Source organism: Mauremys mutica, chromosome 9 (assembly GCF_020497125.1).
Source record: "Mauremys mutica isolate MM-2020 ecotype Southern chromosome 9, ASM2049712v1, whole genome shotgun sequence".
Lineage (NCBI taxonomy): Eukaryota > Metazoa > Chordata > Testudines > Geoemydidae > Mauremys > Mauremys mutica.
The window spans coordinates 75,675,401-75,696,662 of NC_059080.1; the positions used below are offsets into that span (position 1 = coordinate 75,675,401).

The 21,262-nt window shown below is 41.0% G+C and overlaps 1 protein-coding gene across 4 annotated transcripts; it reads right to left on the reverse strand.

The window, feature by feature from the left end:
- Positions 1-3,807: 3,807 nt before the first annotated feature.
- Positions 3,808-20,924, reverse strand: PLSCR5 (phospholipid scramblase family member 5). 4 transcript variants are annotated; one of them, XM_045029393.1, is made up of 8 exons: positions 20,860-20,924; positions 16,700-16,851; positions 12,961-13,003; positions 11,745-11,965; positions 9,947-10,108; positions 7,006-7,167; positions 5,721-5,803; positions 3,808-3,912 (listed from the first exon to the last, which is right to left on the reverse strand). In XM_045029393.1, the coding sequence occupies exons 1-7, from the start codon at positions 20,870-20,872 to the stop codon at positions 5,765-5,767; spliced, it is 792 nt and encodes a 263-aa protein (XP_044885328.1). In that variant the 5' UTR covers positions 20,873-20,924; the 3' UTR covers positions 3,808-3,912; positions 5,721-5,764. The 4 variants fall into 4 exon arrangements, with proteins under 4 accessions (XP_044885328.1, XP_044885330.1, XP_044885329.1 ...); XM_045029394.1 differs by lacking the exon at positions 3,808-3,912 and adding an exon at positions 4,934-5,416; XM_045029395.1 differs by lacking the exon at positions 7,006-7,167.
- Between the last annotated feature and the right edge of the window lie 338 nt (positions 20,925-21,262).

Below are 21,262 nucleotides of genomic sequence, written 5' to 3' on the forward strand. Positions count from 1 at the left end.
TTCCAAGGGGCGGGGGAGGCTGCGGGAACTATGGGATAGCTAGGGAATAGCTACCCACAGTGCAACGCTCCAGAAATCGACGCTAGCCACGGACCATGGACGCACACCACCGATTTAATGTGCTTAGTATGGCCGCGCTCCACCCGATTTTATAAATTCTGTTTTACAAAACCGGTTTATGCAAATTCGGAATAATCCCGTAGTGTAGACGTACCCTCAGATGTCATGGTGATGGATGCAATAGAAGACCCTGAAAAGAACAAACCCATAGTCAAGGAAATGCACGGCTGCATGACACTGTACAGTACTGTGTACAGCAGGATCATTTTAAGGTCTTTGGGACAAATCTAGGTCTTTGATACATATTATTTCAGAGTAGCACTAACTCACAGAACCGAGATGATAAGATGGCCTATATATTCTGCACTGATGCTTAGAATAATCATTAAAAGCCAACCATTGAGAGCCCAAGTACCCAACAAAACACAAGTAATACCTTTTGGGTTGCCATTGAACCCAGAAACCTAGTATTTGAGACATGGGAACCCCAAAAGCTCTGATTAATTTTGATAGAGAGTCACACTAAAAAAGGTTTTGATTAAATAATTATTTAAATTTAACACCTATGACTCACATGTGGTGTATTTTGCACATGAGTAAAATTTGTGGGTGAAAGCTGTGACTAATAGGCCTGTAATACAAAAAAACCCTCACAAGTTTTATCCCTTTCATGCTAGGTAGTCAGATATTTTTTCCCATGCTGACTTCCTCATTCTTGTGTACAGTTGACATTTAGAAAGACAGTTATCAAGGCTGCTCGGTACTAAATTTGACCCAATGTTTTTCTTATATCTGTTTGCAAAGTCAGTGTAATTCTTCATGTCTGAGATAGGCATCAAATGACAGTAACAAAATAATAATCATTGTAATCATTCACTTTGTTTGTTTTTCTTTCTTTACATAGAGCTGTGCCATAGAATGACCAGACAGCAAGTGTGAAAAATCGGGACAGGGTGAGGGGGGTAATAGGTGCCTATATAAGACAAAGCCCCAAAATCGGGACTGTCCCTATACAATCAGGACATCTGGTCACCCTACTGTGCCAGTGGCTCATGAGCAAATCCTATGATGGAAGAAAGAAATTCAGGAATCAATACTGCAGATGGAATTTCCATTATATTTGCTAATTTGAAAATACAGTGAAACACAATTTCCAAGGATCATTTGTCAGTACAAGCAAGGAGCAGCAGTCACCTGCAGAATCCATTTGGGAATGTGAGAATAATTTAATGCAACTACAAGTTACATAGCCAGTGTACCTTGTGCAAAACTAAACAGGAACTAAAATAACTCTAGAGTAATTTTAATTTTAAACAAATAAAGATATGGAAGCCAGATACTACTATCAGGAAGAACCCTCCATAATTCTGTCTTGAAAACACAAGCATTCAGTGCATTTCCTGTTGTTTAAGTTCTGGAAACTAATACATACCGTAGATGAGAGATAAAAAGTTCAGATACAGTGATGGATGCACTGTGTTATACCTAAAGTGTGTGTGTGTGTGAGAGAGAGAGGGAGAGTATTTATAACTGTTTAACCAATAGAGCTATTATTAGGGCCCTACCAAATTCATGGTCCATTTTGGTCAATTTCACAGTCATAGGATTTTAAAAATAATAAATTTCACGGTTTCAGATATTTAAATCTGGAACTTCATGGTGTTGGAACCACAGGTCCTGACCCAAAAAGGGGTCCTGGGGAAGATTTGCAAGGCTATCGTGGGAGGGAGCATGGTGTTTCCCCCTTACTTCTGTCCTGCAGCAGGCGGCAGTGCTGCCTTCAGCACTGGGGCAGCCGTAGAGCAGTGGCTGCTGGCCGGGCACCCAGCTATAAAGGCAGTGCCGCTGCCAGCAGCAGTGCTGAAGTGAGGGTGGCATGGTATGGTATTGCCACGCTCACATGTGCACTGCTACTGGTGGGTACAAACAAGTGAGGGTGGCAATACCATACCATGCCTCCCTCACTTCTGTGCTGCTGCTGGTAGCAGTGCTACTTTCAGAGCAGGGCTCTCAGCCAGCAGCCAAATAGCTTTCTGCAGCTGGGGAAGGTTCCTGGAGGTCAGGGCCAGCTCCAGGCACCAGCGCAGCAAGCTGGTGCTTGGGGCAGCCCTTGGAAGGGGGCAGCACGTCCGGGTCTTCAGAGGCAATTCGAAGGCGGGTCCCTCAGTCCCTCTGGGAGGGAAGGACCAGCTTCCGAATTGCTGTTGAAGAATGAAGCGGCACGGTAGAGCAGCCACCGAAGTGCTGCCGATTGTGGGTTTTTTTTTCTCCTCTTTGCCGCTTGGGGTGGCAAAAAAGCTGGAGCCAGCCCTGCTGGAGGTGGGTCTGAATCAGCCCCAGGAGTGGCCCCTGCAGAGGAAGAGGAAGTCCCATCGCTTCCCAACCTGGCCGGGATTAGCAGCTGGCACCCGGCATATGGTAGGAGCCCCCAGCCCTGCCCCTCCCCTACACTAGCCAGATTTAGACCCAGTTTTCCAGGGGAGATCAGATTTCATGGGCCCATGATGTGTTTTTCATGGCCGTGAATTTATTAGGCCCTAGCTATGATAGCATAACCTACTGTTTGAACTGTTTAAAAAAAGTTATATTCTCACAGTATGCCACCTTGTGGTATGCTAAGGTTATTTCTCATTACCCATTTTTCTGTGACACTCCCCCTGCCCTCAGATTGAACCTGATCTTCAAACCTTTAATCACATGAGGAATCTCACATAAGCAGTGTTCATGAAGGCAATAGGACTACTCAATGAGCCAGGACAGTCCACTTGATTAAGGTTTTGCAGGATCAGTTGATGAGTTCCTGTTGACGTAGCTCCTCCTCTCAATCACTTGGTTGCTCAGGGCTCAATTCTGCATGTTGCTGAGCTCTGTGGCCTTGATACACTTACGTACACCCCAAACGTTAAGCATGTGAATAACCTCAATTCTGACATGCTTAAAATTAATCAGATGTTTAAGAGCTAAGCCTCAGGGCCAGAGTGCTAAGCAGAACTGTGCAACTATGAACAGATTTTTGCAGGAGTGGGAGATGTGGGAGCTAGCACATGGAGCTGGCACTTTTTCTGTTCCCTGCCAGTCAGACCCTCAGACTAGATCTGAACTGGATACCCTCCACTTACGGAATCAGTATGGATAGTCAAGGGCCAGCCTAGGTATTTCCAGGCTTGATCAGAAAAGCTCAACCTATGGCAGGGGTGGCCAACCTGAGCCTGAGAAGGAGTCAGAATTTACCAGTGAACATTGCCAAAGAGCCACAGTAATACGCCAGCAGCCCACCATCAGCTCCCCCACCCCACTCCCAGCGCCTCCCACCCACCAGCAGTCCTGCCTATCAGCATCTCTCGCGCCCTTCCCACACCTCCCAATCAGCTGTTTCGTGGTCTGCAGGAGGCTCTGTGGGGGGGAGGAGCGAGGGCACGGCAGGTTCAGGGGAGGGGGTGGGAAGGGGTGGAGTGGGGGCAGGGCCTGTGGCAGAGCCAGGGATTGAGCAGTGAGCACCCCCTGGCACATTGGAAAGTTGGCACCTGTAACTCCAGCCCCGGAGTCGGTGCCTATACAAGGAGCTGCGTATTAACTTCTGAAGAGCCCTGTGTGGCTCTAGAGCCATGGCTGGGCCACCCCTGCCCTATGGTATGCCAAATTTTCCCCAATGGATGTGAAGGCAAAGAGGTACAAGTTTCAGTTAGAACTTCCCCTGTTCCTGAGAGTTCAGCGGCAACTTGCAAACAGTAAAACAGTTCCAACATCTTGTGTCAAAGGTTTAATATCAAACAGCAAACAAAGTAAAACCGTTCTCTTCAAAAGGCTAGAAATCAATTGCAGGTTGAAGCTGCCCCTGGTGAAGATCATGCTCTGTGGAAAATAAATATTGAATAATGAAGTGTTGCTGCCACCTACCGAACATATGTAGCACAGTTTTACTATTTGTATAGTGGTTGGTAGTGAAACTAGTCACCTTACTAGATAATCTAAAAGATGTGTTAGCTATTTGCCAGCATTCACTGTCCATTTCATGCAAACAAATCTCAGCCAATGGATGTTTTGTAAACTGTTCACTCAGACTGAGAATTCTGTTATTCTTTGTGTGTGATTTGTCACCTATATTACATGGTATTGTTTCTGTTGCCTGAATGGATCACTGAAATATTTAAGCAAGAGTATTATGTAAAACAATTGACAAATAGCAAATAATGTTCAGTTAATGTTCTTTTTTTTTTGCACAAACAGTCTTGCTTGCATATAAATATACCCATATATAAATATGGGTATTTCAGCAAGGCTGGACATTCCCCAAACAATTATATAAGTAAAAGCCTGAGAATGTGAATATTCATGAACAGTAAGTAGTAATGTATATGAACATGGTACAAATGAACAGCCATTCAAAATCTGAAAAAGTGGTATTGAACACTCTTAGCAGGATGTGACTACCTCCAGCGTTAAGGTATATTTCTATATTGCAATTTACACCTGTGTCTGAAGTGCAGCTAGAAAGCTTCTATTGCACAGTAATATCACAGAAAATATCTGAGTCTGCCTGACGCTTTGGTTTATTTGGTTGGTGTTTGGTTTATGCTGGCTTCAGAAAAGTGCAGGCTTGAATTAAAAAGTTAACTGTATTAGGGTATGATGTGGATAAGAGCAAAGGATCTTTTCCACAATAACAAGGTGGGAGAGTTGTTAGTCTTTCTCTCTCTCTCTCTCATAGGTTTCAGAGTGGTAGCTGTGCTAGTCTGTATCAGCAAAAACAACAAGGAGTCCTTGTGGCACTTTACAGACTAACACATTTATTTGGGCATAAGCTTTCGTGGGCACAAAAGCTTATGCCCAAATAAATGTGTTAGTCTCTAAGGTGCCATAAGGACTCCTCATTGTTTTTTCTCTCTGTAATGCGGCCAAGAAACTCAAATATGCTTGCCTGACTTCAGTGAAAACTCTGGATGCTCCAATCTTTTGAAAATAGGTCACTTGTTTATGTGACTAATTAGGGACTTCGAAACTTAACTTGGGCTCACATTTTTGAAAAATCTTTGTCATAAAATCACGTTATTTATAAACCTTAGCTGTGTTAAATATCTCTTAAACCCAAACAGGAAGTTCCATCACCTCCACTGTCCCCACACAAACACATATCCATCTTAAAACTTCCCCATTGGGAAATGCCAGTACATTATTACTGTTATATTCAGCTTGTTACTGTTAATTAATAGTAGATCTGAAAGCTACTTCTGAAATAATGGAAAGTCCCACCTTATTTGGTTAATAACTAGCACCATCACTTGCAAAACTTCAAAGAGTTCTCTAAACATAGACTTTTCATGAGTGATGCTGCAAGCCTTAGTTCTAATCTTTCATGCTTCACATGCAAAAACATCAAAAGAGAAAAAAGAGAATAGCAGTTTCCAAAGCAACATCACTCTGTCTCAAAACTGTATGTTTAGCAATACATGCAATTCAAATGGGGAAATTATTATTTACATAAGAGATGTTTTAATAAATACTATCATTAACTTTTTTCCTAAAAAAAAAAAAGATTTGTGCAGTAAAATATAATGTCCAAAGCTCAAGGGATTTGTAGAAGAAAATGAAAAAGAATCCGAAAGTGTCTTATGTAGAAGCCTTGAAAGGAGGAAGATCAATTTATATTCTGTCTTACTTACTGAAACACATTCTGCATATTTTATTGTTTCTGTCATCTTGCTTGTTATAATCCATCCAATGAGTTCTCAAAGAACATTAAATCCTACAAATAAATAAACTGTGAATGTTAAGGAAAATACAAAAAGGCAACAATTAATATCAAAAGCCAGATTTGAAGGCTCTTATTAAATAAAATAAGTACATTAGGCAATGACTCTCTGCCACTGAGCAATGAGAGTTATGTAGAAGGAAATCTGAAAATCTTAAGTGTCATGAGAATTATATTTCTAAGCTTGTTGCAGCCAAGAACTAGAATAAAATATCAGAATCACTGTTGTGGTCTTTTTCAGAAGTACAGTTAAAATAGCTTTGCCTGTCTTCCTGTCTCCTCTGATCAGAGGATCCAAACAGTTTTTTGAAATCATTATGTGGCCATCATTGCTGTACCAATGTGTAGCATATTAGATATAATGCATAGGGAGAAATAAATCAAGCAAGAACAGACAAAGATGCTGATTTGCCATGATTGTTGTGCACCTCAAATCTATGCACAGCCCTCTTTGCCCCTGTTCTTGAATGTTTTAAGATTCAATGTTGTACAATAGAATCTGTGAAGGAAGAAGAATATGGGCTAGGGAAAACATTATGACACATTGGGCAGAAATATAGATAATGCTGAATAAAATGAGTAGCTGTGGATAAAGCAAAGGATTCACCTTTTCACAGCCCTATTCTGCTCCTCAAGATACACATAAAACTCTCCTGTGAAATCAATGCAAGTTATTTATATCCTGCAAGGGGCAAATCAGGCCCAGGATCTTGAAACACCAATAAAGAATCAGTGTAATTGCTCTTCTCTCTTGGATCACAGACATGGTAACAAGTTCAAATTCAACAGTTTTTCTCATTGCCTCAGATTACCCAGGGTTCTATTAGGTTTTGTGAGGATTAAAATATTTGATCACGTCTTTTGTGACACAGGACAACACATGAAAATATCATTTAAACTGAAAGGATGTCGGATGTGGGGTAACTTTTTGATAAAATGATGCAAATTTTAAAGAATTCCATATCAGTAAATGATAAAAGAAAAACCCATTAAAGTTACAGGTTTCCCAGCTAATAATCTTTTAGGTATTGACAATTTTAGGTTGGGTCCCAATCCCGCAACAGGATCTGAACATACCCATGGGTCCAGTCATGTGGATCCTGTGGTAGGACTAGGGTCTTACCATAGATTGTGGGTGCTTTGGCTCCACCTTACCTAGCTTGTGATGGCTTTTCCCTCTGGTTTTGTGTACTTACTATGAGGAAACAAGCTCCAATCATTATAGCCTTGATTTTCACGTCAAGATCTACAGGAACCTGGATCCCAAAGTTAGCAGCATTGGTAAAAACATTGTTTACAAACCCAGACCAATATTTGGAAATCTTGCCAATTGTTGACATTTCATTAAGAGTTTTTACCTACACAAGAGAAAAGAGGGATTAAAAAATAGCCAGAGTAACATATAGCCCCCTCCAATCCTTCCCTCCAAATAATAATTTATTGGATTTGTTATAATCAGTGCCCTGTAACAGACAAGAAAGTATTCTATTCTTAGTGGGCCAAATCTCAGTTGGTGTAAATCAGAATAGTTCATTGATTCCATTGGTGCTTTTCCAGTGTACACAAGCTGAGGATTTGGCCTAGAAGGTGAAATGAAATTCACCCCCATGTAGATAGCCAGAACCATTAATGTCCATGCTTACTAGAATTTATTATTATAATCAAAAGACAAAAATGTTTACTATTTTGAATAGTTTTACAACCTCTGCATTTCACTTTTCTGGAAAATTTTGGGAAGCCTCTTCTCCCCGTCCCGGGGGGAAGGGTTATTCAAAGCATGAGAATATGGGACACACCATCCTATTATTTTTATTGTTACTCCACCTCTCCCATCTTTACCTTGACTTGCTTGTCTCATGCAGTTATGTCTTGTCTTTCAGACTTTAAGCTCTTTGGGGCAGGAACTGTATCTTCTATATTGGTACGGTGCCTAGCACAATGGGTCCTAGCCTTTGGAGGCCTCATGGTGCAATCACAATATAAAAAAAAAATGAAGAATAAAGCCACCTTTCCTTGACACTTCCTGCCTATGAAATTTCAAGTTGTCACAGAGAGAGGATCCATGTTCTGTCTGAGGTGCGTGTTTTAAATGTAATTCCAGAAAAAAATCAGTTTCTGACATGTGAAAAGCAGGTTATGTGGCCAACAGCATCACCATGTATCACATTCGCCCCATTGTCTGAGATTATGATCCCAGAGGACGGAGAGAGGAGCTGGTCAACCACTCCCATCATCTCACCTCCCTCCATTTGTACACTGAACTACTGTGCAGTTTCTAATTGTGGAAACTGCACATGCACAGCATGTCACCCTAATGTTGCCCCTGCAGAATGGATACCCTTCTCTCCATCTAAGTTACCTTCCCAAAAGCTGTCCCAATGGCTATTCACAATCAGGCTGATTCTGTTCCCATTGGTAATCAGGGGCAAAATACCCATTAACTTCAATGGGACTGGTTCCACTGTTCCAGTGAATTGACAACTGGCACAGGTCCTCATGTGATTAAAGCTGGGGCCAAAGCAAAAGAGCACATCTGAACATCCACAAAAGTTGGATGTGAATTCAAATTTTGTTTGGAGGAAAATTATTTCCCCAGACTTTTCCCATGGTCAGCAAATGAGAATCTCAGCATTTGTGTCAGTTTGGCATTAAACAATAGTTTTGCAGGGCATGTGCTGAAATTCAGTTTATGGCAGGCATGCTGGACACACATCTGCAGCATCACACCACAACAAAGACCTGCAGCATTGACAACATCAGAAAAGCAGACAAAATTCAATTTGAAAATATATGTGCAATTGCACAAACAGAGCAGCTGCTGCCACAGCAGCAGATACAGTGGCAGTTATACACCTTCCTTTCATACCCTTATCCTCAAGCAGGATGTCATAAGATCATTTAATCTGGCCTATTCTCTGTACACAAAGAGTCAGAGGACTCTTGCTTGCATCAGTGATGATGAAACAATGGAAAGAAAAGAGACAGTGGCAGCAGCTACAGTAGATTCCGAAACAATAGCTTAGATGCATAAGACACTGATGCAGCTGCCTCTGACCAATGGAGTTACTTGCTCTGACACACAATACTGAGACATGGAATACTGAGAAATTAGATGGATTCCCTTCTATCTCTTAGCTTCCCCTAGCCACTGACTTCAGATTGCCACTAATCAGTACCCTCATGTTTGGCATCACTTATATGCTCTGGGGCATCATGCTTATCTTTATCCATGTGAAATGACACACCAGAAAGATGCTCTTTTAGAGATTTGGGATCAGCAGCAGCACTGGAGCTGGTTGGAAACCAGGGAAAAGAAATTGTGAAAATGTACACAATTCTCCCCTTTCACAAGGAAATTTCACGTTGACAAAAAAATTATTGATTAGCTGTAAATAGTAGTAGCATCATGTCTCGGGACCAATGCCCCCCTAACTTCTGGCTCAGAGAAATGTGTTCCTGATTGTTTGGTCATCACAGTTATTTGGTAAGTTAAACCTACATTTGTGGAGAGAATCTCACTGAAGTCTTTTGGTGTGGCTGTTTAGGAGGTCGCCAGTGTAGAAATCTTGCTAAAACAGAGAGAAAGTGAGAAATCCAAAGCACTGTGATTGTCATCGCAAATTTTGTGCATGTTTTGCTCTCCCAAACCCCTCAAATCTACTGCTTCTAAGACTTAACTGTCCTTCTGTAGAAGCAGCAGTTAAGTGGCTGTTCAATGGCAATACTACTCTTAGAATAGCTCTAAGGGTATTGAAGTCAGTGGAAAGCATCCCACTGAATTTAGTGGACTTTGGATCAGAACTTCACTGAAGGAGACTGAGATGTGATCCTGGCTCTATTGAAGTAGATGGCAACACTCTCATTGATTTCAGGGGGTCCAGGATTTCACCCAGGAGAATGTTTTTTCCTGCATCTATTGTCACTCCTATCCAGGAAATGCATGTGGTAGACTCAGCTTCCAGCCTAAGAGCTGAGGTTAGAAATATGAACTTTGATTTGTCACTCTGTGTACTGTTGACATCTGGTTCCTACATTACAGTGGTGGTTTTTTTAAAGTTTAAAACCTTAATTGAATGTGTCAGTCAAAATATTATATTACGTTTAAACAATAGGCATTTTCTAGTGTATGAAACATACCTCAAAGTCTACATCTCCAAAACAGCTGCATGTTGCATAGGGGCCAATTATTTTCAATACATCTTCTTTGCTCTCATTCAGTATAGTGAATTTAGGCAGCAGAGGGTCCCAGTTCTGGACAACGTAGCCGACTATTGTACCAGGAGGGGACTGAACTTCTAACTATTAGACAAAAGTGGCATACAATAATAATGTGTAAATTTACAAGATTATTTGCCCTATTTTTAAATGAAAAATTTTAAACCATAAACATGGTATGAAAAGACTTCATAGGATAGTTTTAAATACATTGAACAATATTAACTTAATAACTGCTGCTAAAGAATAAAGTTTTGTATAACATGAAAAACCATATGTATACTGAAGCTAATGTATTTACAGTAATTAGTTAATATACCAAGGTCTATTTATATAGAAATGTTGATACTTCTGTATGTCGATCTGCGTCTCTAGTGTAAATCATAATGCACCACTGAGAAAGTACATGGGCGAGTATATAAAGCATAAAATGATTAAATCAACATGCTGGACTAGAATATTCACTTTTCATAGCCAACGCATCTCAGAGTCAGATGCTTTATAGTAATTAGTGGTGCAATACAGAAAGAAAGTATCTGTGTTCTTATTCAAAGGGAGCACGCTCTTAACACAAGATTGTGGATCCTGTGAAACTGTATAGGAGTGGTATTAGGACTTTCTGTGGCAGAGTCCAGGGCGCTGCAATCTAAGTCAGACTGACGCACATTAATTACGGACCTATCTTTCCATGTACTTTACTGTCACACTATGTGATTTGCACTGTAAAGTTACTGTTAGTCTGTGACAAGTAAAATTATATTTATTGTGCTAATTGTTCCTATAGGATTGTGTTAAAAATGCACAAAAGCAAGTTATTCAAAATATACACACACACACCCATACACACATATCTCATAGGATTTATCAGGACTAATATGGACATTTTTGTACTAAACATAGCAAATAGCAAGCAAACCGCCACCAAACAGGGGTGAAATCTTGACCCCATTTGAAGTTAGGTATTGCCCCTGATTTCACCCATGATGTTTAATTTCTCATAAATATCAAAATGAGTGTTATGTAATCTGTAAGAAACGACAGTACTTTTACTATTCAGCTTGAAATTATGTCTTGCATCAAACTGAAGAGTGGAAACTGAAACATACTACAAAACACTTCAAACAAAGCATGGCTCACGTGCACCAGTCATTGTATAAATTATTGCCCCAATCCTGCACTGAGGACTGACCTCTACATGGGCTTCATTGTAGCATTGGGGCTTATCTGAGCAGTGTTGAGTGCACGTTCTCTAATCATTTGTGGGTCTGGACTTGCAGAGTCTAATCAGATCACTCAAACCCTCTATGTTAACATGGCAAAAACCCTATGGAACTTGCCATGCAGCTAATCTGCATCATACCCGTAATCTGAATGAAGGCCAAAGTCAGACCTTTCTTGCCTGCCATAGGCTACCTGTAATTAATGGTCTCATTCATCATTAAGGAAGTATGTTCCTTGCCAGTTACTTGTCTTGACAATTATTATTTTTATGGATTTTTTTTTTAGAAAGAGGAAATATGGTCTAGCAGCCAGAGCCCAGCCTTCTGGTCTCTATGTCTCACCAGATGAAGATGGACAAAACACAGTCCTTTCTGTGCATTTTACCCATCTGGAAAGTGGGTATACTGCCAAACTGAGAGCGGTCTCATGAGGCTTAATGAAAGTTGGTAAATAATTTGAGATACATAAATGAAAGATGCTGTTGTTATTATTCACTGACCTCTTGCATGTAGCAAGGGAACCAGCAGCTGTTACATCTCAAGGGTCTATTCACTGTGATCACCTCTCGACCGGTGTTATCAGTAATCCTTATCGTGAAAGACCGTATAGGTGAACAGAAGTTACGATCAAAGCAACCATTTTCTTCCATTGCAAAGTAAATTCTTTGTCCCAAATGGTTTTTAATCTCATATTTGCTGCAGGTCTCAGTACCAAGTATGACTAATAAAGCAAAACAGTTAGCAAGTTATTTAGTATAATACATTAGAATTAAAGGTGGCCCAAAAACACCTGATCCAAGTTCACAGTCCAACCTCTCTCTCTAATGTATATTGTAAGCTCTTTGGAACAGGGACCATTTCAAAATTCCCTTAAAGTAATGAAACTATGCAATTATGCAACAGTAATCAGACATTGGATTGAATCTGAACCCCATGGAATCTGGAAAAATTCAGATCTATATTTTAAGCCAAATTAGAGAGTGCTCAGATCAGACTTTGGTTTGACTCACTATAGAATTATGAAGTTCAGATCTGGATCCAGACTTGATATCCAGAGTTCTGGTTTGGACTCATCACTAACTTAAATAGGTGAAAAGTAATTACATGATCCCGTTCAGTTTTGCTCAGTGGCAAAACTCGTATTCATGTCAATGAGGCAGGATCAGGCCCTATGCCAATCTGCAGTGAAAAAAAAATCAAGAAATATGACATTTCATTTGCAGCAGTTAATGTTTCTAGAGTGCTTTGCAATATGAAAGCACTATATACATGCAAAGTATTATGCATTACTGTATCACTTACAGATATCTTCTGTTTCTTTAACTCATCTGATCAGAGAGCATTACATTATTTGGTAGCATGTGAATAATTGCTAAAGAGAACATCTTCCCAATCCCGGAAACACTTATAAACATAAGTAGCTTTAGGCATGTGAGCAATCCCACTGAACTCATTGATGAAGAAACTTTTATGGCTGGAGTAGGGACTCATTATTGACTTTTTCCTCTCCTTTTATTGTGGTAGAACTGCCATAAACAAAATGAACTTTCAGCATTAAACCTATCAGTGCATGGAGGACCTGATAAAATACCCATTAAGGTCAATGGGAGTGTTTTCATTGACTTCAATGGGAAAAGGTCAGGGCATAATTTATGTTACATTTACAAAGGTATGTACATGCTGGCATTGTAAAGATGAAACTCATACACATGGTACCTTCAAGAAGCTCCACCTGCTGGTGAATGATTATCTGGTCCAGCTGTTAAAAAAATGAAAATAAATGAAAGTACATGGTGGCACTCTTAAAATTTTAAAGAGATTTGGAGTTGCCACAGTAATCATTCTCATATACCTGTCAAGGATACCATATATTCCAGCAGACCTACATTTTTTTGCTCCCAGGCCAGCAGGGGCTGGGTATATTGGGGAGTATCCTGTGTCACTGTAGTCATCTTCTTGTTAATTTAGAGGAGTCTCGACCTGCTCAAGAGGGAGCTGGTTCTACTCCATGCCAGCTGGAGGAATATGATATAAGCTGTGATGGTTATGTATTGTATGCATCCATTTGAAAGCAGTGACCAAATGAGTTCCACTAGGGTCATGATGAGGTCAGCTGTAATTGAGGGAAATGTACAAAGGATGCAGAACCCGATTCTCTCTCCCACTCTGTCTCCTTTGTGCTGTTCTGATTATGCAAAGGTATCTGGCCCTTTTTCCCCTGTTGAAGATTCACCTGATATGAGTGAGTCACCAGAAGGCACAGACAAGGACTTGTTGGGGACAGGGAGGAGGCATGGCCAGTGCACACTGTGTTTAAAGTTATGCTGTAAAAAACCTGGAGATTCAGAAATGGTGGTCATCACATGGCATTCTAGGATGCCAAAATGAGGGAAAAAATGACTTCTCTATAAAGCCAACTTATTGACCAAGGAGAAATGATCATATGATTGATAGATTATAAACTTAGTGATAAACAGTGAATATTTGCCATGTATTTCTGAATCTCCTCCCCAGAGCTGCTGAAATGGTTTATTATTGTCTCTCAGGTATTCTGTTTTAAGAAGGGGGTGCTAATGCTGTAAAACTGACTGGCTATCATTTCAATGTCATTTTGACTGTAGGTCACCATACTAACAATTTAGTCTTTGGTCATTTCTTTTCCTTAAATTTCTGATGGCCATCAGATATTTGGTACAAGATTTTCTCATTACTCATGGCTGAAGAAAGAAAATATGGGATGACCATATGGGATCATCATGCCACAGCCCTCCACTATATATCACTTCTATCTTGTGTAATACATATTCAAAACAAGTTGCAACCATTTGGTTCGAGTCACTCTTGCAGCTCATCCAGTTTGCAAACAGAAGCTAGTGAGATAGCTTCCATAGCCTGACACTTGTCTCTGAAATACACATGCAAATAAGTGATTTCTGAATAAGGCCTTTGAACTTGCAAACATTTTCTTAAGCACTTATGCTACTTGCAGCTTAAACTTCAGGAGGCATAACAAGAACCTCTTGCATCTGAAGGGAGTTTAGTATAGAGGTTTAGTATAGGTTGCCAAACATCTTGAACATTGCAGAAATGTCCCAATGTGTGAATATTGGTTTTGTACCCCAATTTGGTCTTTCACAAGACAAAACTTATTGAGTGATGTTAAGCTGGTAAAGCCTAGAGCTATTTTAACTGTATAAATTAATTTATTATCAAATAAAAATATGTAAGTTTGGAGAGTGCAGTAAGGATAGCAACATGTCGTGCTTTTATGTTTTATTGGATTCTGTAAGAAGACTGTCCTGATCCATCATTTATCAGTGCACTCAAGGAGCAAAGAGATTTCTCACATTGCATCTCAAAGTATCTTACACCCTAAGATTTATAAGGGTCTATGCAACCCGCTTGACCTTAGTCCTTTTAGCAGGTTAATTATCTTATTTGTTGTTGTTGTTGTTGTTGTTGAAGGAGGCAGTTTTGGCTGTATAACCTAAACATATCTCCGCTATAAAGGTACTGGCCCAACTTTTGAAGGTATAAATGTTTGCAAGACACACTCTTTTCCTACACTTTCTTCTCTTTTGGGTACTGTCCTGTATATCTCCACAGGCTGTGAGCTCCTGGGGCAGCACAGCTGCAGAGTCCGGCCTGACCCGGTGCTCTGTGCTGTGTGGTGGCATTAGCAGCGGCGGCAGTGTGGCCCGGCTCCAGCTAGGTCGTGCGGCTGTAGCGCCACCAGTGCTTAAGGCAGAATGTTAAGGGGCAGGGAGGGTTGATAGAGGGCAGGGGAGTTTAGGGTGATGGTCAGGTGTGGGGGTGTGGATGGTGGTCGGGGGGGAAACGGGATTGAATGGGGGCAGGGATCCCGGGGGACAGTCAGGAAGGAGTGGGAGTTGGATGGAGGGGACAGGGGGCAGTCAGGAGACAGGGAGAAGGGGTGGTTGAATGGGACAGGGGTCCCGGGCCATGATCCCCTCCCCTAACCAGCCCTCCATACAATTTACAAAACCCAATGCGGCCCTCAGGCCAAAAAGCTTGCCTGCCCCTGCTCTAAAGTAAAGAACAGATTCTGAATGGGGTGAAAAACAACTACTATTCCCTTTAGGTACCCGGTTTCATTAGCTATCTAAGGCCTGGTCTACACTAAGGGGGGGGTCGAACTAAGGTACGCAAGTTCAGCTACGCTATGTAGCTGAACTCGAAGTACCCTAGTTCGAACTACTCACCCGTCCAGACGCCGCGGGATCGAAGTCCGCGGCTCCAAGGTCGACTCTGCCACCGCCGTTCGCAGTGGTGGAGTTCCGGAGTCGACCGGAGCGCGCGGGGAGTTCGAACTATCGCGTCTTGATTAGACACGATAGTTCGAACTCCGAGAAGTCAAACTCTCCGCGTCGACCTGCGCGGTAAGTACAGACCTACCCTAATACTGACAGTATTTTCAGTAACAAATAGACACTACACGGTAATTTGGGCTGCAAATGTAAAATACATTATTTTTCCTAGTGTGGATAGAAATAGTCTCATGTATTTATTTCAGTTAAAGCCTTTATGGGTTGAAACATTCCTTAGCCCTGTTAGAATGTTGGGAGCCAAACTCAACATCTGTCGAGTGCATGAGAATCAGAGCTGCACATTCTAAATTATCAGACTAGTTTCACTGTCAAAACAGAGGGCCTGGTTCTTTCCCCCTCCCACATGCTACTCAGTGGGAATAACTGTGGAGTAAAGTACTACACAGTTTGAATAATGGTGGCAAAAGCAGGCCTTAAGTGAAGTGCAGACAGGACTCAAACAGCATATGTGGCAAGGTGATAAGACTTTAAAATGCTTTCATTCTGAATAGTCTCAAGTGTTCCTGGGAACACAGCTGAGACTGTTTTTTGTCAAATAGACTCTTTCGTTTGAAGTGACCTCTTGGCTATGATGTTTAAAAGATAAAAGATAAAAGACAATTCGCAATCATTGAAGCCTATTATGCCAATTATTTTACAAACCACAATTTGCTAGAGGCAAGGATGGCTTTGGACACAGTCTGTATAGGTAGCCATCTAAGATGTCATGATACAGGTATACTTATGGCTCTGGGAGAAGTACAACTATGGGCAGAAATCATCTGGCTAAAAGACCTTCATGCTCCTCAAAATGTGGGCTCCATTTTAGAGCCTTGTTTTTCTCTCTATGAAGTCAATGGGAATTTTGGTAATGATTTCCATGGGAGTAGGACCAGGCTCTTAATGAGCTGGAGGGAGATTGGGGAAAAGAAAAGAGAGGTAAGGCATGACAAGGGGAGGGGAAAGAGACCCACTTTATTGAGTCATTGAGGAATGAAAGTGAAGGCAGAAGTAACCATCCTGCCCTTCCTGGAAGTCTAAATTAATTTCAAAGTTTTGTTTCATTTCAACACAAACATAAGCTATTGAAGAAACAAAAGGTTATTAAAGTTGAGAGACAACAGGACCTGGCTCAGGTATTCCAGACCAGGAGGCAAGCTGTGAGGAGGTTGTACATGTTTCCAGGCTTTTGTAGGTTCAATAGGTTTACTTTGGCTAGGAAGGTCTGGAGAACCCGGGAGATAATCCTGAAAGATTTTGTTTATTTGTCCTTGAGGATCTGCAGGAAGGAAAAAAAGTCTTAATTAAGATTTAGATTATACAATTAGGATATGATATTGTTTCCTAGGTAACTTAACTGTTTATTTTTGTATCATTTTTATGTAGCTGTATCTATCAATGAGTGTCAGAATTTTGCAGGAATGGGATTTCTATCAACTTTGTGGTAGAATGTGGACACTGATACACAGAGACACAAAGAGAGCAAGACCATGTACATGAACCTTATATTATGCTGGGAGCTGAGTGATACCTCACTGGTGGGGCAATAGCTGCCCCTCATTCTGGATAAATGTAACACACACACACACACACGAGACTGATCAGAAACCTGAGCTATGTGGGCAGAAGAGTTTCACCATGGGCTGAATGCAAAGGAAGGGGGATGGCTATTGTTTGAGAGAGCTGTGTGACAGAGAGAGAAGGAGCAGAAACACCATAGCCAAAGAAGGCAGCATCAGAGACAGTCTGAGAAGTGCTTGTCATGTGACCTTGTGAGAAAGATATGAGAGAGCACTTTTGGGTAGAGTGCTGGTTGGAAAGGGGGTTGGAACTCTGAGCAGAGAAACTGTCTCCTGATCTTTGATCCCTGTGTGCAGGGAATCTGGACTTCATAGTCATTTTTTCTGTAAACAAACAGGACTGCATCAAAGAAATACCTGACTCTATCATTACTTTCTTCTCCTAATGGAAACAACCCCACAAGACTGCTTGAGTCAAATGAGGGTAACAGTTTATATACTGAGAGTGCCTGTGCAGTATCCTCTTCAATGTTTATGGTTTTATTAGTTCTCCCAGATTAAGCCTTTCTCTAGAAAGTAAATGACTTGTTGGGATCTGAGGTTCCCAAAGCTGCCTTTTTTAAAAAAGGATATCAATGGCTGCATTCCTGTTACAATGGTTGGGCCTGATTCTCCACACTGACAAAATGGTTTTAACCAATGTAATGCCATTGATTTAAATGGTGTTACACCAGGGTGAAATTAGAGTATTAGAAGATGAGGCTTTATCAGTCTGTGTACTTAGGGATTGATCCTGAAAACACACACTATTACTATATACTGTTACTCACACCTTCTTGTCAACTGTTTGAAATGGGCCATCCTGATTATCACTACAAAAGTTTTTTTTTCTCCTGCTGATAATAGCCCACCTTAATCAATTAGCCTCATTAGAGTTGGTATGGCACCACTCATTTTTTCATGTTCTGTGTGTGTGTGTGTGTATATCTATCTATCTACTGTATTTTCCACTGCATGCATCTGATGAAGTGGGCTTTATCCCATGTAGACAGGCTGACTCACCCCTGCAGCACCTCCTGCTGGTCGTCCTCAGGAATTAGCTCAATTTCCAGCCCAGAGCACCCTCTGCAGGCCAGCGATCCGCCTGTCCTCTGGCCCCGAGTCTCTCCCTGGACCCCAGTGCCCTTTTACATGGGGTTCTGCCCCCTGGTAGTAACCCCTCAGTCTTAGAGTCTCCCCTGCCAGGGGAACCCCCACCCACTATCCTCACCTCAGTGTATGGCTACTGCCAGTCATTGTCTAGCCCCACACCCTGGGGCAGACTGCAGTATCAGCCCACTCATCACTGGCCAGGTTGGGTTTGGACCTGCTGCCTTGGCCTACCCGTGGGCTGCCTTCTGCAACCCCCAGTACCTGCTAGCCCAATGCTAGGCCACAATCTGGGGCTTTCCAGGCTGGAGCTCCCCAGCTCCTCAGCCTTTCCCCAGCCCTGCTTCACTCAGGTACCTTGTGTCTAACTCCCTGCAGTGAGGCCCTTCTCACTCTACAGCTAGAGAGAGACTGACTGGCTTCTGGCTTCCCTGGCCTTCTTATAAGGCCCTGTTGCTCAGTTTGGGGCGTGGCCCCAGCTGCAGCCACTTCCCCCAATCAGCCCAGCCTAAAGGCTGCTTTCTCCAGCCACAGCCCCTTCCCAGGGCTGTTTTTAACCCCTTCAGGGCAGGAGCAGGGGAGCATTTATTATGCTCAAATAAATTTGTTAGTCTCTAAGGTGCCACAAGTACTCCTCATTCTTTTTATTAGACACACAGTGTTTGTTACCTTGGGTAGTCCCATTTAAGGGAATGAGACTACTTATACTTGCAAATGGCTGTATGATTGGGCCCTATCTTACATCACCAAATGCCACCAAAGTCAATATGTGTGCATGTATATAACAGAAAGAAAAATCCATCTTATGAGCCCAATTCGGATCTCACACTGGTTTTACCACTGATTTCAGTGAGCTAAATTAGTTATATTGGCATAAATGAAAGCAATGCTAGGCCCATTGTGTTTAAATAACACAGCATTTTATTAAACTGAGCCTCCACACTTAGATACTGTGAGTGTCCCCATACAAATCGTTTCTATCAAGTGTGCTACAATACTTAGGCAGAATGGGGTTTTAGCACCAGAAGGAGCTGTGGCTTTAAAGTTTTCCTTTGCTGTTATGGATTTAAATGAGATCCTTTAGCATTATTTGAACATAGTGTAGCTGATTCATCGTTTAATCATATTTTGATCTTAATTTATCTTTGCAGCCACTGCTTTCTTTCAAAGTCTGAGACCACAGGAAAAAGAAGGAAGCCCTTTGAATTTCTATCTGGCTTTTAAAAATGTATAACTGGATTATGAATATTTTATAGGTGCTTCTGCATCATTTCACCTCACAGTGTACTGTTGTTGCTCTAACTCTTGTTACATGAAATGCCATGAAGTCTTATTAGCCAAGTGCTAGTGTCATTCTTGAATAGTAATAAGAAATAAAATGACAAACTGCAGTTTTGTCCATCACATTGAAGTTATCAAAAAATCAGACAGCATATACATTAAATATTGATGGAAATCTAAAATATTTTGAAGCTTTGTCTATTTTTGTGCTTATTTTGTGAAGGTATTTTTCTATTTCACTTATGGTAAGTGAACATTTAAGATAAACAAACAGATTGGACAGTATAATCATAATTTGTAGAATTACTGGCCACTGTCTAGAAGTATATTATCATGTTTCTTTACTGTGGAAACTCTAGGCTAGAAGGCTATATTATTCAGCTGTTTCTGCTAACTACTGTACATTAAAAATATACATTACAAATTCCCCAATATAACTTCAATAGAAATATGCAAGTCTTCACACTCCAAAAGAAGAATATTTCAAAGCATGCAGCAATAATGCTATAAAAACTACTTGGTACCCAAGAACATCCTTAGTGTTACGTAGCATTGCATTTACAAAGTTCTAGCAAAAAGATAGCCGAAAACTGACAAGCCTATATAGCAAATTGTTGGAACTCTGCTAGACCCCCCAAATTCTGCTCCCATTGCACCTGTACAACTCCATGGGGTATCTTCAGTGGCGTTGTATTGACATAAAGGAGATCTGAATCTTGGCTCTTTCTGTTCAGTAATATCATTTGATAGCATGTGCAAATGAACTTAGAAGGATTTTATGATTGACTGACTGCAATTTTCTCTTGCAGTTCTGAGGAGCCAACTGGCTCCAGCTACAGACAATACATGTCAAGAATGAACCCAAATACAGCTAATCTGACTAAATGCAATTAATCTTCAAAGATTTCCTCTGTTACTTGGTAGCAGGATTGTGACACATCTTGAAAATGAGCATCATCTGCTGACATACTATTTTCAAAGTAGACTATGGAAGAAGTGTGTGCAAAATATGTTAACCTTGGATCAGGGCATACCCTTTCCACATATTCAATGCCAACTATACAGGCACTGGTACACATAGAAATATGAACACCTCACAGGTTACATGCAAATGCTACTTTTGATTTCATATATTTTATTCAATGAACATTTTATTATCAATTTTACTCTCCTTAGGAGCATCTCATATTCTGAAAAACAAAAAAGGTGAAACAACCGTGCTTTGGATGATGTGGCTTTAGTCTGAACCCCTCTCATTTAATAAAATTGCTGGAAATTTAAAAGACTGTAGTTTTCTGTAAACATGATATAAAAATACAGGCTATTTATGCACTTACCTTGAGAGGCCATGAAGCTGCCTGAGTCACTTCTTCAAAGGAAGCCAGGTTAAAAGAAAAGGCTTGCAGCAAGGGGGGTGGGGGAGAAGAAGCACAGCATGCACAAAACTTCAGAGGGTCTGTCTACTTCATGTCAGCTTACAAAAGAACAGGAAGGAAACGTATCGCCTTTCTTATGTTCCAGCACTATGCATTTTATGTGGATGGACAACAGGGGGAGATGGTGCTAGCAAACAAGAAAAATATTACTTATTTTAAAGTCATTTTGAATCAATGACAACAAGAAAGGGGCATCACCAGTACAAAGAAGTAAACTAAGTGACCGCTGGTTAATTTAAACACACAGATAAGACCTAAGGTTCTCCCTTACACTGTACTGTATCTGTTTAGGTATTTGTATTCT

What these genes read in the sequence shown, in the direction of transcription:
- PLSCR5 (XM_045029392.1), bottom strand. An exon ending in GTCTGGAATACCTGAGCCAG is followed by an intron (nt 13,004 to 16,699) that starts GTCCTGTTGTCT and finishes TTTTTTTAACAG; the next exon opens with CTGGACCAGATAATCATTCA. An exon ending in GCAGGTGGAGCTTCTTGAAG is followed by an intron (nt 11,966 to 12,960) that starts GTACCATGTGTA and finishes TTGCTTTATTAG; the next exon opens with TCATACTTGGTACTGAGACC.